At 43.5% G+C, this 15,758-nt stretch overlaps 1 protein-coding gene across 1 annotated transcript in view; it reads left to right on the top strand.

The window, feature by feature from the left end:
• Positions 1–8,657, top strand: part of LOC117432003 (beta-citrylglutamate synthase B-like) — a 32,244-nt gene extending 23,587 nt beyond the window's left edge. Inside the window, exons 2-5 of the mRNA XM_034053370.3 lie at positions 567–797; positions 2,378–2,464; positions 3,330–3,533; positions 4,897–8,657. Coding sequence (XP_033909261.3) covers positions 567–797; positions 2,378–2,464; positions 3,330–3,533; positions 4,897–5,348 — 974 coding nt within the window. The 3' untranslated portion in view covers positions 5,349–8,657. The remainder of the gene's footprint in view (positions 1–566; positions 798–2,377; positions 2,465–3,329; positions 3,534–4,896) is intronic.
• Positions 8,658–15,758: the final 7,101 nt, after the last annotated feature.

Below are 15,758 nucleotides of genomic sequence, written 5' to 3' on the forward strand. Positions count from 1 at the left end.
TTGAATGTGCATCTTGTTTGTGATGATACGTTAACACATTGCCAGAAGGTATTGTGTTAGTGGCTTGGTAAGGCAATTATAATAAATAATATAATATCCCCAGTGGAGGCCACAGCCAAACTACCTGTGTGGGCTGGGAGCCAGAGCAATGGCTGAATAAGCAGAGACATTAGCCTCAATTCAATTTTATAAAGCAGTGCAGACGCAGTGATGATATTAGAACGAAGAACACTACAGCAAAATGCAAGTTTTACCACATGACGAAACAGTCAATCCTACTTGATGCTGTCCTATTGATTCAGGATACCAGCTGAGCTGCTCAGAAACTACTCTAAAACTCAAAGTGGTGAAATGTTACTGCTGTGCTACTATATATATCTATCAAAATATAGGGGGGAATAAAGTAAGGTCACATCACCCTCCCATCTTAGTTTTTTTTTTTCATTAGGGAATCATTTTAAACAGTGACTTTACTCTAAGCAGGACAATGAGTTTTGGACAGAATCTCTTCAGTTCCCAGTGGTGTGGCTTCTTGACCTGACCTGCTGCTCTCCATTCTTCCTCAGGCCTGCGAGTGGACCAGGAAGTGCAGACCTCCTACCCCCATGTGGCAGTCATACGCGTGCCCACCCCCTGGGTCCAGTCAGACAGCGACATCACCGTCCTGCGGCACCTGGAAAAAATGGGCTGTCGCTTGGTCAACCGGCCTCAGGCCATCCTCAACTGTGTGAACAAGTTCTGGACCCTCCAGGAGCTGGCTGGACATGGGGTGCCTCTGCCGGACACCTTCTCCTATGGTAAGGATCGGGGGTGCTGGTGCCAGTCATAGCGTTTACATTTACAATATGTATCAGAAAACCAAGAGGATAGATCTCAACACAGACACCACCACACAGCCCTACAGCATTGGCATGTACTTGTACTTGGCATGTATCATGTACTGAGTAACATTGTGCAGCACGGTCCTTGGATTTGAGGTATGAAGTTAAAGAATTATGCTTATTGTACAAAACAAGACTTTCTAATATAGGTGTGTCACTGGAGGCTACATCAAGCAATCACACTCTTCAATTCTAATATATTCAGTAACTGGCTGTTTCATACTGCATATCAAACAGGATCAACGTAGTGTAGTGAGTTGTGTAGGGAAGCTGGCTGTATACAGAGTGCTTCCAGGCTACAGAGCTAGCAAACATCTCTCCTTCCTGGCTCAATAACTAAAAGACGTTTCTGGAAGATGCATTAGCAAATAATCTCACAACTATACAGGACATGCCCTTTTGAGAGACTGCTACTGCGAAAAACCAAGGGCAACGTGCAACAGATCTGGAAACAGAAGTTAAAAAGCTCAGATAGAACTGGTTAGAACTGCTTTGTAGTCACTGAACTGGTCAGGAATCAGCAGCTGCAGCCACACTGTAATGCTTTGTGTGGCTGCTTTTTAGTCTTAACCTTTCTTATATTATCGATTGGCTTAGTGGATGCATAAATTACTCTTTGATGAATCTGGGAGGCAATATATTATTGAAGCGTATCTGAATCCCTTCCAGTAAGGCATTGCTTTAGTCTCCATCTGCTGACCAGACATTCCAGGGCCTGGGGCTGGGAAGGCACTGTGTGGAAACCCTGATGTTATTGTCATTGTAGTTCACATATTATTGGGATTATTCCAGTTGGAGTATGATTCACCAACATCCTGGGTTTTCATGATCAGGTTATTTCCCAGCAGTTTGTGGTGACCTGCTGTGCAAGATGCATATTCCTTTCAACAGGAATGCAGTGGTGGCAGATCATTCAGGTCTGATGGGAATTCCTTGAGAGAGTATCAGGCAGAGTCCAGGTTATGGTACTGTACTTACTCACAAGGTGTGGCTTTTGATTTATTAAGCTTGATCTTCCTTTAAATGTTAAAAAAACTTAAGTGCAGGATGGAGTGAAAGAAAGACATTCTTTAATTGCAGCATTTTAAAAAAACATTCGCAAAAGCAGTAATCACAAGATTACCTTGCTTATGGCAATGTACCTTATTGTTCTATTGTTCTAGTTAATGGCTAAATAAATCCTGTCACATAGCCTGGGCCCACCAGACACCATTTAGTATCCTTACATTGACCTTGCCCAACGCAGATCTGAACTCACTTTCAGTGTGCATTTTAATGATCTAAACAGTGGGGTATCTGAATACTGCTGCCATAAAGCCTGCAGCCCTGCTCTTTCCACTGTATCTGTATCATCCTTTGGGATTTTAATAAGGTGATCGGTTTCCTCTCAGTCATGTACTGAAGTGTTTCTATTTTTTAAAGCTTTCTAAGTGTGTCTGCGGGCCCGTGTGTTTGGGTGGGGGCAGCTCTCTGACAGGTTGCTTGTGTCTCTGCAGGAGGCCATGAGAACTTCAGCAAGATGATTGAGGAGGCAGAGCCGCTGGGATACCCCATGGTGGTCAAGAACACTCGAGGTCACCGAGGTACGGGGGTCCCTTCTGAACTCGGGATTACTGTCAAGCGAACCGACACCAGCACTCCTTCCTGGAGGAGCAGCCAGAGTAGAACTCTCTTGTCAGGAATCTTTGGTCGCTGTTATGCTCATAGAACACATTTTTTATATTTTCATATTTTCCCATACCAAAGACCCATTTACAGTATAGACCCATATATATAGAGAGCCTACTGGTGCTAAATTATCAAACTCTGTCCTAATCAAGCCTTCTCTCTTGAGTGTGGCTTTGCCACACACTACTGCAGAATAAGAACACATTTTTTCTCAGATGAACCTTGTAACAGAAGTAAGAACTCAACTGTCTACAGATAACGTTTTGTGTCATTTATTACGAAGGTAAACAAATGCAAACAATTTTTAAAGGACACAAGTAGGTTTCATTCAGTATGTACCATGAACTGAAATGTGTTGATTCTAATTCAGCCTGGATGAGGGTGGAGATGAAGATGACGAGGAGTTGAAGTCATTGCTGATCTTTTTATTCTTAATGTCTTGACTCTGCTTTTTAAGTGTGCGGTCCCTCATTGCCATCACGATCCAAATGTCCTTTCTGTCAGTATCTGATTGTTTTTGTAAATGTTCAATTGTCCTATTGAACGGTGTAACGGCTGTTCGGAGTTCGACTGTACTTCTCTTATGATAATTATAGTAGTTATAGTTTTTCTTTTAGCTTTATTGGATCTGAAGTTAAGAATCGTACATCTTTTACCGGACAAATTCTTTAAGAAGTTCATATACAGTGTTGTGATTCTGATAGTATATATATATATATATATATATATTTACAGTGCTTGTAAACCCTCCTGTTGCTGTGGTTCTCTGTTCCTGTTCAGGGAAGGCAGTATTCCTCGCCCAGGACAAGCACCACCTCATGGATATTTCCCACGTGATCCGCCACGAGGCGCCCTACCTCTTCCAGAAGTACGTGAAGGAGTCCCACGGGAAGGACATCCGCGTGGTGGTGGTGGGGGGGCGTCTGATCGGCTCCATGCTGCGCTGCTCCACTGACGGGAGGATGCAGAGTAATTGTTCTCTGGGTGGGTCTCTGGCACTCACAGCCTCACTGTTACCCTGTAGGGTTCTGAACACCAGGGTTTACTGAGGGGGAAAGGCAAAATGATAGCTGACAACTCCCTTTAATCATCAGTGCTGACTGCAAACTCAGTACGATAAGCTGAAAGTCATATCCCTACACAGCGAATGATACATCTTCTGTACAGCATATAACCACACAAAGCAAACATTACCCATTGATTTGGGGCTATTCATGAGGTATGAGTACTGAGTTTGCTGTATCACTGTATCTGTATGGTTGTATTGAACTTGTTGAGAAGCAGCAGTGGTTTTAATATTTAATATTGCTGCAAAAGCAATGACCCACAATTGTATACAAAGAGATGACTCTGGCTTCTACTTACTACATTGTTTCATGTTAGATGTCAAACTTTAGAATGCAGGGCTAGAAACACTAAAAGAAACTCAGTGACAAACATTTTGACTACAGGTCTATATCTGTGTCTTCAAAAGACTTATAGTGGAAACATGTCTCATTGAATTGGTTATGTTTCTTGAAGCATTTCTATATTGAGTACTAGTGAGTGTTTCATTGTTGTGGAGAATGCAGGGCTTGTTCATATTCAAGTTTCTTTGTGTTCTTCCAATTGTAGTTGAAGCTGTAGGGACTCTTGAAAACGACTGTATTCATCTTTAATATCTTAAAACCACCACATCATTTATGGTAATGCCTGGATGTTTTTGGGGGTCAGAGTGAATTATAGAAAGTCCCCAGGATGTAATGAGTGAAACAGAAATGATAGAAAGTGAATCAATAACTTCCTATTCCATCTCTCTACCAAGCTGGTCTTTAATATATCAGCTCTAAATGAGTTATTTTGTCCAACACCTACAGTACTGTGCAATCGGTTGCCTTGACAGCCACACACAGAACTCTGATCACTGTAGAAAGTAAAAATCATTCATTTACAATTATATTTAAAGTACAGTACCTTACAGACAGTCAAAATAGGTAAGACAAAGTAAACTTGTGTTTTCAAATGCAGCATGCAATGTTCTGCATTCCCAAATAAAGGTTTACTGCGGAATATATTGATAAAAGTGTAGTAAAGTCTCGTGAACACAGGGTAACACATCCACCAATCCTGGTTATAGAGGGAAAATAGTTATTCCTTAAATTCATGCATCACAACTATTTCATAGAGTTGTTCGATGTGTTCTATTTGCAATATGTCATTCATTATTAAAGTATTTCTTAAAGAAAATACTAAAGCCAGAAGAGGCAGTATTGAGTCTTGTTGTAATTGCATGGTGAACAGCTGGATTATTGTGCACAGCTCCCATGGGTTGTGTTTTTCTATATGCTGTGTGTGTGTGTCTCTGCAGGTGGCGTGGGGATGCTGTGCCCCCTGAGCGAGCAGGGCAGGCAGCTGGCAGTGCAGGTGTCCAACATCCTGGGCATGGACGTGTGCGGCATCGACCTGCTGATGAAGGACGACGGCTCGTTTGTGGTGTGTGAGGCCAACGCCAACGTGGGCTTCATCGCCTTTGACCGTGCCTGCGGCCTGGACGTGGGGGGCATCATCGCCGACTACACGCTCTCCTTGCTGCCCAGCCGCCTCACCCGCAAGATGTCCCTGCTCTCCGTGGTGTCTAGCGCCAGCGAGACCAGCAGCGAGCCCGAGGTGTGCCTGCCTGCCAGCGCCATCCCAGAGGCCGTGTACGCCATGAGCGCGGGCTCCACCTCCAGCGAGAGCGACCCCGAGCTGCCTCTGCCAGACACCCCCTTCAACATGAACAGCATCAGCAGGAGCGAGATCAAGCTACTGACTGAGTGAGGCTGCAGGCTCGCACACACTCACAGCACACACACACTCACACACACATGCACTCACACACTCACAGCATTGGCAGGCTGCTTCCCTTTACAACACTCAATTAATTCAGTACGGGACCATGGGGGTGTGGATTCTTCAGAGGGTGCTCAATACAGCTGTGCCAGAATATTGTGGCTGCAAGTTAATTCTATATTTGAAAATGGTTTAACCAGGATAGCCCATCATTCATATTCATGAGATAGAAAGCTGGATGATACCCTGGCACTTGTCCCTTGCTCTTATTAGTTGAACTGTGATTTCAAATCAGTGTCTCCTGGTTCCCAGTGTCCAACTCTAAACACAAAGCCTCATGTTTTCAGTTTTTATTTTCCAGCTCTCCAAACCCAGATCAACATAAAAACAAGGTCAGCTTACCTGCAGTGAAGGCTCATGGGAGTGCGGAGTGTGGTTCTCCTGCGCTGTTACACCACATCAGCAGTTTCAGTGCAGTCTGGTGATGGTGAATTGCAGTTAAAATGTAGATTTGGCATTCAAAGTTGCTTACTCCTACATTAGAGATCCATTTCAACTATATATTTCACAGGCAGGATCAAGTGCAGAGAAATTAGAGGACAGATGCATCAGGAAATGTTGTTTTGTTGCATTGCCACTTGAAGAATGTAGGGGTTCAGTAAACCTGATTTCTATTGGTCCAAGCTGTAGTGGCAATGTAACTCATTACCTGGCAACCGCTAAAGCAACAGTATTGATTTGAGCAGCTTGAGTGTCATCTACAACTAGAGGCTTCCAGTCTGCTTCCCTCATTCCCTTTGGTACCATCCTTGTTCTAGTGTGCTTTGAAACAGAGGCAGGCCTGTTTATTAAATAAGGGTTCATATTGATGAAACTTTGTGTCCACTGTTTCTTAGGTTTTCAAACACCGGGGAGTTCAGGTTTTGTGAATATGGGTTCAGGTTGAACAGTGAAACAGACCGGTATAAACTTTTCTTTATAGAGCAGGCTAGACAGGAGAGAGAGAGAGGTTCCACAGTTCTTTTATCTGAGTGCTTTGGTTTCCTCTGCTCCCACAGGTTCTCCCTGTTGGGTATCCACTTAACCTAGGACCAGAGTAAGGGACCAGCATTTAGAAAGTCTTCATTAAAACAGTGGTCTTGGTGAAAGCCATTCACTGTAATACCAGCTGTATGGAGTAAGCTCTTGCTGTTTCATTTTGTATAAAATATTAGTATTTTAGCAATACATGTTTACATTCTAAAATTAAACAGCAAGAAATTCTTCGTCGTATAAAAAAGGTAAGAACAATGAGTCACTGGACAATTGATAGTTTGACTTGATAAGGTCATGCTAAGTACTGTATGCACGTGTATTTTATAGCAAATACGTTATTTCCAGTTGATACACAAATCTTTACATAATCATATTTTATGACTGGACTTGCCAGTGCTAAATGTACCCAGGCAAGCACAAACAGATTGTTATTTTAAGTGCAGCAATAGGAATAGAGGCCTGAAAGCAGCCAGTGCCCTGAAACACAACTCCGTTCCTTATTGTCTGATTGCATTGACCAGTGCAGTGGATACTGCTGACAGGAGAGTCAGGATGATTCTGCACGAAAGGTTTGTGAATGGATGCTAAAACAAACCAGCAGGCAGCCTTCCTTGGGCATGTTAGACTCCAGTCCATTACTTCCATTCATACACACCACGGTGACTAAATCAAATAAGCGAAGCACCAACTGTTTAATTGCTTTTTATACTGTATTTCTCATATTTTTATTGAAACACTTTAATGAATTTTGATGAGAAAAAATCAAATGAAAAAACAAGGAGCGTTTACGGAAATGCTCCCAGACCTCGCCTAAATATTTTTTTACGTAATCAGGCTTTTTCCAATGTGATGCTTCTGTTTGATTTTCTCTTGCCGTGGCAACGCAATTTGGTTCACTTCATTCACAATGGAGCCGCATATCATTCCCTGCTGTTCTGACATGCCAAAGCAGCACCTGTCATCTTGCATTGCATCACTTTAGGTCACTACTGCGAAGGCTGTCTGTGGCAGTCACGCACACACAGAACATTTCAGTGTGCAGGACAACACGTACAGGAGTCGGACCAAATATTAGGAACATCTGCTTTTGAATAAATAGGATGTTACTTGTAACACAAATGGAATCCCTGGTAAGTGTTCTGTAATATATAAAAGCTGCATCTCCCCATTGTAATTTCATTTCAGTCATGAGAGGCAAGACAGCAGACTGGTATAGGGTCGATAGTACACACTCAGTTGACAGGCTTTTCCGTATCCAAGACTGCACTAGTTACTGATGCTTCAATAGGAACAGGATCTTAAAAGAATTGTTCAGGAGACCAGACTTTCCTGCAGATTTCCCCCACCTGTGTAACTGCCCTGAAGGAACCGGAGGAGAAATGGTCACATATTCGCCAGAACAGTTCAAACATCTTGCAAGCTTGTCACATGTTGACCCTAGACCTCATGGTGGCAGGTGTTTAAAATGTTGTGTTCAGTCCCTGCACATGCTAGTGATTCTGCCCTATCTTTGAGTATCTTCTCTTCAACTGGCTCTATCTAAAGCAGATTATAAACCATCTGTCCCTGCAGTGGGACAATGACAATACATCATTAAAATAGCATTTGCTTAACGTCCTGTGGTAAACCGGTCTGGATTACCACATCAGGTGGGGCTTGCTTTCCCCCTGTATTGAAAAGAAACCCATTGATATTTCAAATCACTTGTTTCTTGAAGTTCCCTGCTGTGTATAGATTTGAGCCCTGGCTTGAGTCTGTTTGACCATTTTATCCAAGATGTTTTCCACAAAGGGTGAGCATGATGGCACATGAACAAGTTGAACTGGTTTAGCTTTAGTTCACTGAACATTTGCTTTTGTCCTTCCACTGGTTAACACTTAATATTGCTGCTAATTATTTTAAAGAGTCAGGACCTGTCCTGGATCCTACTTTATCATTCCATTGATTCCATTGAGGGAAGCAGCCCGGATCAGAGTAATTCATTATACATACGTAGCTAGGAAGAAACCCAAACTTCAAACCAACACTCCACAGTACCAACAATGTTAACATGTGCTCTTTTTTTCTTTGTTTGTTTCATACAGTTCAGTGGTTTTCATTTTTTTATTTATTGTATATTTAAAAAAAAAGGTTTGTGTGCTCTAATCCGCTTCAAAGGGTAAAGCGAAAAGTTTGCATTTTATGGAATATTTTACTAACTGTTTGTGTCAACAGACATGTAAAGCACTTGCAATAAACTGTGGAATGAACGTTCCTACTGGACTATGCTGGCGTGAGCTTGGGTTCTTACCAATAAGAAAATGGAGAGGCTAGAACCAGCTGAAAATCTACTAGCAGCAGCCATTTTGGAGTTTCTTATTACCAGTACAAATTCCACTGACAGTAAGAAACCCCAAAAGGTTTTTTTTTTTTTTTACTTCTGCCAGGGCTGAAGAACAAGAAATATTAATATTGTATTGCCCTCAGGTTTATAGAAAGGGAAATGGATGATTCATTAGTATTTGTTTCTGCATCAAAATCAGCTGCTTAGTGCCAGTACAAACCCTACTGGTATTGAGATCTGCCATAGTTTTATGTTTTAGCTGAGATACATTGTGTTGGGTGGCTGGGAATTTACTGTGAAGCTATATTATAAAGATAAAAGTAAATGGTCTCTGTATGTCTCTCAAAGTAGACAGGTGATCTTTGATACAGGCCTGACTGTTGGCAGGTCGTATGGTGCTGCACACTTACATGGAACATCTTCCCAAACCATGGTTATCAGAAATCTCTCAGGTATAACTTGCTATTGTTTCTGATTGCCTTTCTGTATTTGTTATTTTGCTTTATTTATTTATGTCACGCTTCACAAACAGTGAAATGATCTGCACAGAACGCTTCTTATATGTTTGAAACTTCAAAAGGGTTTGAGGGTCCCCATATGAGTTTGTAAATTACAGATTTACAGCTTAGAAGATAACATGATTCTGTAGTCCCAAAACTAAAACCAAACAGCAACATCCATCTCTACAGTATCCTCTACATCTTAGTGAAGAAGATCCTTTACACTTGAAACCTCTTCACTGAGGGTATGGAATGGGTTACCTAGCCACACATTGATGCTGAATCACTTGGATCTTTTAAGACCTGACAACAGTTTTGGGATCAACCAGCTATTAGGAACCGGATGAGCACTTGGGGGCTGAATGGTCTTCTCTTGTTGGTAAATGTTTTTATGTTTCTTATTTATAAGCCCTGCGAAACCCACAGTTAAACTAAGCTGGAGTAGCTACAACACTGGTGAGCTGACATCCACTGTGGGACAGGGGCAGAATCCAAGACACCTTCTCTACCTGTCGCTTACAGTAAAGATGCATTTAATGTGTGAGCTAGAGCACAAGACAGCGAATAACTGAACAGCAGTGAAACTAAACGTTTCAGCTATGTGTAAGTATCTAACCAGCGTCTGTCCCTTTAAATGCACACACGGTACACAGCAGCATGTTTTATTGGGAATACAGAAAACAAAACACCCAAGTGGTCCACCAAACTTCCCTACCTAAGAAGGGACAAGCTAAGCTTGTTTACCCAACAAAACCCTGGTTCTTTAGTTCTATTTTAGTTTACCTTTATCCTTCACCTCACCACACCACACCACACCACACCACACCACACCACACCACACCACACCACACCACCGATCTCTCTCCATCCCCCATCACAAAACACACAAACTTTTTATTCCCCAACCTGATCAGTCTCAGCTGATCAGCATTAACCCCATTACGCGATTTACCCACACTAATAATCAGCCCTCTGACTTTTCCAAGATGGAGTGCATCAACCCTTATTCAATTAGACAAACATACAATTATACAATTAGTTGGAGCATTGATTCAAGTCTTTACAATGAGTTGAACAACTAACACAGAGCCAATGGTCAAAAATGTAAACAAAACCGAAAGAAAAGTTCCACTCCTGTCATGAGGATCGCCTTGGTGTTCACACAACCTCTGTGTTACTCAGTCTACCTGTGTGACAGTGACTTCCACCGGAGGTGGATTGAGCAAGTCCAGCATTCTCACTCTGTCAGCTGCCTGTCTGTCAATCACCGAGGGGATTACCCACCTTGAAGTGCTCTATGAGTTTAAAACAAGTAGAAGAGTCTAACAAGGAGATCCATGCAGAAATTTACAGAGGTAAATGATTTATAGATCTATTTTATACAAACCAATTAAGTTAGGAATTTGATGTAGAGTACTAAAACCTATAAAACTTGTTTTATGAAACTGAAATTGGTTTTGTGTAAATCAAATGGGCCCTGAGCTTATAAGATGGAGAGCATGAAAGATATCTGGAAAGCAGTTTCAGTGTAATGTGTGCCTGCAGATAATAAATAATGCTTTGTGAACTGAGCCCAATGATTCTTTCTTAATGATATATGAGTGAATGACTCCCTCTTTTGTAGTTCTGTTCAGTGTGTAATTCAGCTTCACATGAAAATGCATGCAGTACTTATTCAAAATGAATAAAACAGTATTGTAAGTCTGCCAGGAGCATTTGCCAAAGCGTTTATCTACTTGACTTTGTTTCTTAAAGTTTTACTTTACTGCAATCACCTTCGCACTTGTGTTTACTCAGCATACAATTCATTGTGGAATAGTAACAGCAGTCATAATCAATAACAGCTGCCACTAACAAAGGACTTAAACCAGCAAGAAGATCTGTCTTCAGTCCTGCCAGGCAGCTTGCAGATTTAACACCTCACAGAATTCCAGAAACAGCAGGCAAAGTCAGGTCTTGATCAGTTGTGGAACAACGGAAATAAAGACTACGCTTCAGACCTTGCATTCATGAAGAGGTAAAGATATGGTGGGGAATACAGATCACACCCACTCAGCGGTTCCTCCTCTTTACACTCTGAGCAAGATCAAACAAGCCAACAGATTGCAGTGCTGCTGTCACAGATCAGCTGGACTTATTACACTGTACAAAGTGCCAGGCTGCAGGTTCCTCTGGTTTGAAAACTGCATTGCGTTCAGAGGACCCTGATGAGGATCGTGCTGATCAGCCCTGTGTCCGGGGACAGGTTTACCAAGGAGGTGGAATTAAAGTTAAACAGGTGAAATATACAGCCCATCCAGCTGATAACCACCACTCAGTGGACTTTCACTAAGTGCTGTCAATAACCTGCAGTGTTAACATAGGGAATATAGGCTATAGTATGAAGTAAGATAATAAAAAAAATAAGGTCTCTTATAAAATTTAACATAGTAAATGCATGGTAAAGCACATAGTGGTATGGTAAAGCATATTAAAAAGCATTGCAAATTATGGTAAATGCATAGAAAAAACAGCATCATTACTGTGGTAAACTTTTATAAGGGGTACTCGTCATTCAAAGTATTTTTATTTTATATTTTGCTTCCAGAAAGCCATATGCTGTTTTAAACTTGCCTTTATCATTTCCAGCACTGACCTGATTTACACAGAGCAATGTGATAGGATCTACTCGCGGGCAGGATGTGTACCATTGCCAACAGGTGCCAAGAAATTAACATCAGCGTTGCTCTTCACCAGTTTTTATTACAATTTTTTTCCTTCCCTTGGTGCACAGGAGCACAAGTTTATCAAACCCTTGATCTATAAAAGCAAGTCAAACCCTATAGTGCTGCTGATAAATACACTAGACCGCTAATGCCATGTCTCCTGTTACAAGACCTTCCATGAAGAAAAGCATGCTGTTCCCAGATTTCACTTCTTTATTTGGCTGATTAGATTTTTTTATTTTATACAATTCTTTATTTAGGAAGGCCATATGAGTTTTAAGTAGCTCGTTTTCAAAGGCGTCCTAGTACAGCAGCAGGTTACAGGTTTCAAAAATAAAAATAATAAAAACACATAATGACAAGACGCTACACAAAGGACACTTTAAATACACAGTACATACACATGGCCTATTTAAGTACTGGAACACGTTTTTTAAAATTACAACAAGATGTCAGATCTAAGTCCTGCGGGTAACAGGTTCCAGTCTGTAGCAGCAGAAAAAACAAAAGATTTTCTTCCCACAGCACTTTTTACAGATGGTATATTGAAATATTTTGTGCCACAGGCATTACGTAGGCTGTATTTACAGGTAAACTCATGAAACAAGCTGTTTAAATAAACTGGTAATGTGTTATGTGCCCCTTTAAAAAGAATCAGATTCCAGTGATAATTCCTGCTGTTAGCAGGTAATAGCAAATTTAATCTAGAATACAAGCTGCAGTGATGCTCTTGTGGAGTACACTGAAGTACAGACCTACAGATCCTATTATACACTGTAGCGATCTTCTTCAGAGATTCCTTACTAGCAGTCCTGTAGATCACATCATTATAGTCTAGAATAGAGAACAAAAGTTGTTGGTCTAATTTAAACCTTACTGTAAAGCTTAAGCAGTGGCGCTGACCATACAGTACTCCAAGCTTCCTACCAATTTTACTACAGACATTTTTAATGTGTTTTTCAAATTGTGTCACTATAAACCCCTAGATATTTAAGTGTCAACTCTTTCCAATGGTGTAGTATTACAAGTAACAATAGAAAAATTTGAACTGGATCCACAGTGCGAAAAATGATGGATTTGCAGGAACACGTTTCGGAGGACGCGTGTTTCAGCCTCCGTTTCACGAATCACCGGGGGGTTGCAGCGGTGAACCAGGATAAAAATAATAATTGGGCATTCCAGGGTAAAATATTTTTTTTTAAAAATTGGCACCAGTGAGTTTCTTTCCCTTATGGAACAAACATATATTTTTAATATATGGTAGAAAAGTATGATCCTTATATTTTTCATATATAGAAATATTAAATATATATTTTAGTCTGTAATCCATATATTGGGGTGGAGAAGGAGCGGGCTCGGGAGGCAGGGGAGCGTAGCGGAGGTAGAGCCAGTCTTCTAGTGCAGGCGGAGCGGAGAGGTCGAGTGGGGGTGTAGGGAGAGATGAGGGTCTGGAGGTAGCTGGGTGCAGTCTGATCAAGGCATCTGTAGGCTAGTACAAGAGTCTTGAACTGGATGCGAGCGGTGATCGGGAGCCAGTAGAGCGAGCGGAGTAGTGGAGTAGCGTGGGCGAAGCGAGGTAGAGAGAACACCAGGCGAGCAGCAGAGTTCTGGATGAGCTGGAGCGGACGGGTGGCGGACGCAGGGAGGCCAGCCAGGAGGGAGTTGCAGTAGTCTAGGCGGGAGAGTACCAGGGCCTGGAACAGGAGCTGGGTAGCGTAGTTGGTGAGGAAGGGTCGGATTCTTCGGATGTTGCTCAGGAAGAAATCGGCAAGTGCGTGCCAGAGTGGAGATGTGCTGGGAATAAGAGAGGCAGGGGTCCAGGGTGACTCCGAGGTTCTTAGCGGAGGAAGAGGAAGAGAGTGTGGTAGATTCCAGAGGAACAGAGATAGAGAGATCAGAGGAGGGGGAGGAGGAGGGAAAGAAAAGGAGGTCAGATTTAGAGAGGTTGAGTTTGAGGTGATGCGAGTGCATCCAGGAGGAAATAGCAGACAGACAGGTAGTGATACGGGAGGAGATGGTGGAGTCAGAGGTGGGGAAGGAGAGGAAAATCTGAGCATCATCAGTATAGAAATGGTATGAGAAACCACAGGATGTGATGAGGGGGCCCAGGGAGCGGGTGTAGAAAGAGAATAGGAGAGGACCCAAGACTGACCCTTGGGGGACTCCAGTTAAGAGAGGGTGAGGTGTGGAGGTTGCTCCACGCCAGGTTACCTGGTAAGTGCGGTTGGAGAGGTAGGAGGAGAACCAGGCCAGAGCAGTGCCAGAGATCCCCAGGTCAGCGAGAGATGATAGTAGAATAGAGTGATCAACAGTGTCAAAGGCAGCAGAGAGGTCGAGGAGAATTAGGACAGAGGAGAGAGAGGCAGCTCGGGCACACTTAAGTGAGTTGGTGACAGACAGGAGGGCGGTTTCAGTGGAGTGAGCAGAAGCCAGATTGGAGAGGGTCAAGCAGAGAGTGGTTGGACAGGAAAGCAGAGAGCTGGCGGTGTACAGTCCGCTCGAGGGTTTTGGAGAGGAAGGGTAGGAGGGAGACAGGACGGTAGCTCTGGAGGGAGGTGTGGTCGAGGGTAGGTTTTTTGAGGAGGGGAGTGATAGAGGCTTTTTTGAAGGCAGAGGGAAAGATACCAGAAAGTAGAGAGGTGCTGAGGAGGGAGGAGATGAAGGGGAGTAGAGCAGGAGCAGCAGCTTGAAAGAGGTGAGTGGAGAGGGGGTCCAAGGCACACGTGGTGGGTTTGTGACCCTGGAGCAGGGAGGAGAGGTCAGAGTCTGAGAGGGGCAAGAAGGTGGAGAAGGAGGGTGAGTTAGTAGGGGATGTAGTGGGTGTAGGGGTTGGAGCAGGAGGGGGTGCGGGGGAGGGAGAGGTGTTAAAGAGTTTGCAGATATCTGAGATTTTAGAAGAGAAGAAGGAGGCAAAGTCATCAGGGGAGATAGAGGAGGGAGGAGGAGGGGGGAGGGTTTAGGAGGGAGGAGAAGGTAGAGAATAGTTTACGTGGGTTGTTAGTGGAGGCTTGGATTACAGATTGGAAATAAGCACATTTAGCAGAGGAGAGAGTAGAGGAGAAGGAGGAGAGGAGAGTGCGGTAAAGGTCTAGGGCAGCAGGGAGTTTGGTTCTCTTCCATTTCTTTTCAGCAGATCGCAATGTGATTCTTGCCGAGCGGAGCGCCGAGGAGAGCCAGGGATGGGGAGGGGAGGGGCGAGCAGGTCGGGAGGTGAGGGGACAGATGGAGTCAAGGGAGGAGGTGAGTGAGGAGAAGAGGGTGGAGGTAGCAGAGTCTACGGAGAGTTGTGAAAAGGAGTCGATAGGAGGGAGGTGAGAGAGAGCAATGGAGGCAAGGACAGAGGGGGAGAGAGATCGGAGGTTATGGCGAGAGGTGACAGTGGGGATAGGAGGAGCAGGGAGAGGGGGGAGAGACAGAGAAAAAGAGATGAAATAGTGATCAGAGAGGTCCAGGGGGGTGACAGAGAGGGTGGAGGGGCAGCAGGCCCTGGAGAAGGTGAGGTCCAGTTGACGGGCAGCTTTGTGGGTAGGAGGGGACGGAGATAGACAGAAGTCGAAGGAGTGAAGGAGAGGGAGGAATCCAGCAGAGTGGCTGGGGTTGGAGAGATGGATGTTGAAGTCACCCAACAGGACAGTCGGGGTAGACAGAGAGGAGAGGGAGGAGAGTAGATAGTCAAGTTCATCCAGAAAGTGAGTGAGAGGCCCAGGGGGGCGATACAGAACAATGAGCAGGAGTTGACAGGGAGAGGTTAGTTGGACTGCATGAAATTCAAAGGTATTGACAGAGAGTGAGGAGAGATCAGAGGGGACAGAAAAGAGTAAGGAGGGAGAGAGGA

The sequence above is a fragment of the Acipenser ruthenus genome, chromosome 27, assembly GCF_902713425.1.
Source record: "Acipenser ruthenus chromosome 27, fAciRut3.2 maternal haplotype, whole genome shotgun sequence".
Classification (NCBI taxonomy): domain Eukaryota; kingdom Metazoa; phylum Chordata; class Actinopteri; order Acipenseriformes; family Acipenseridae; genus Acipenser; species Acipenser ruthenus.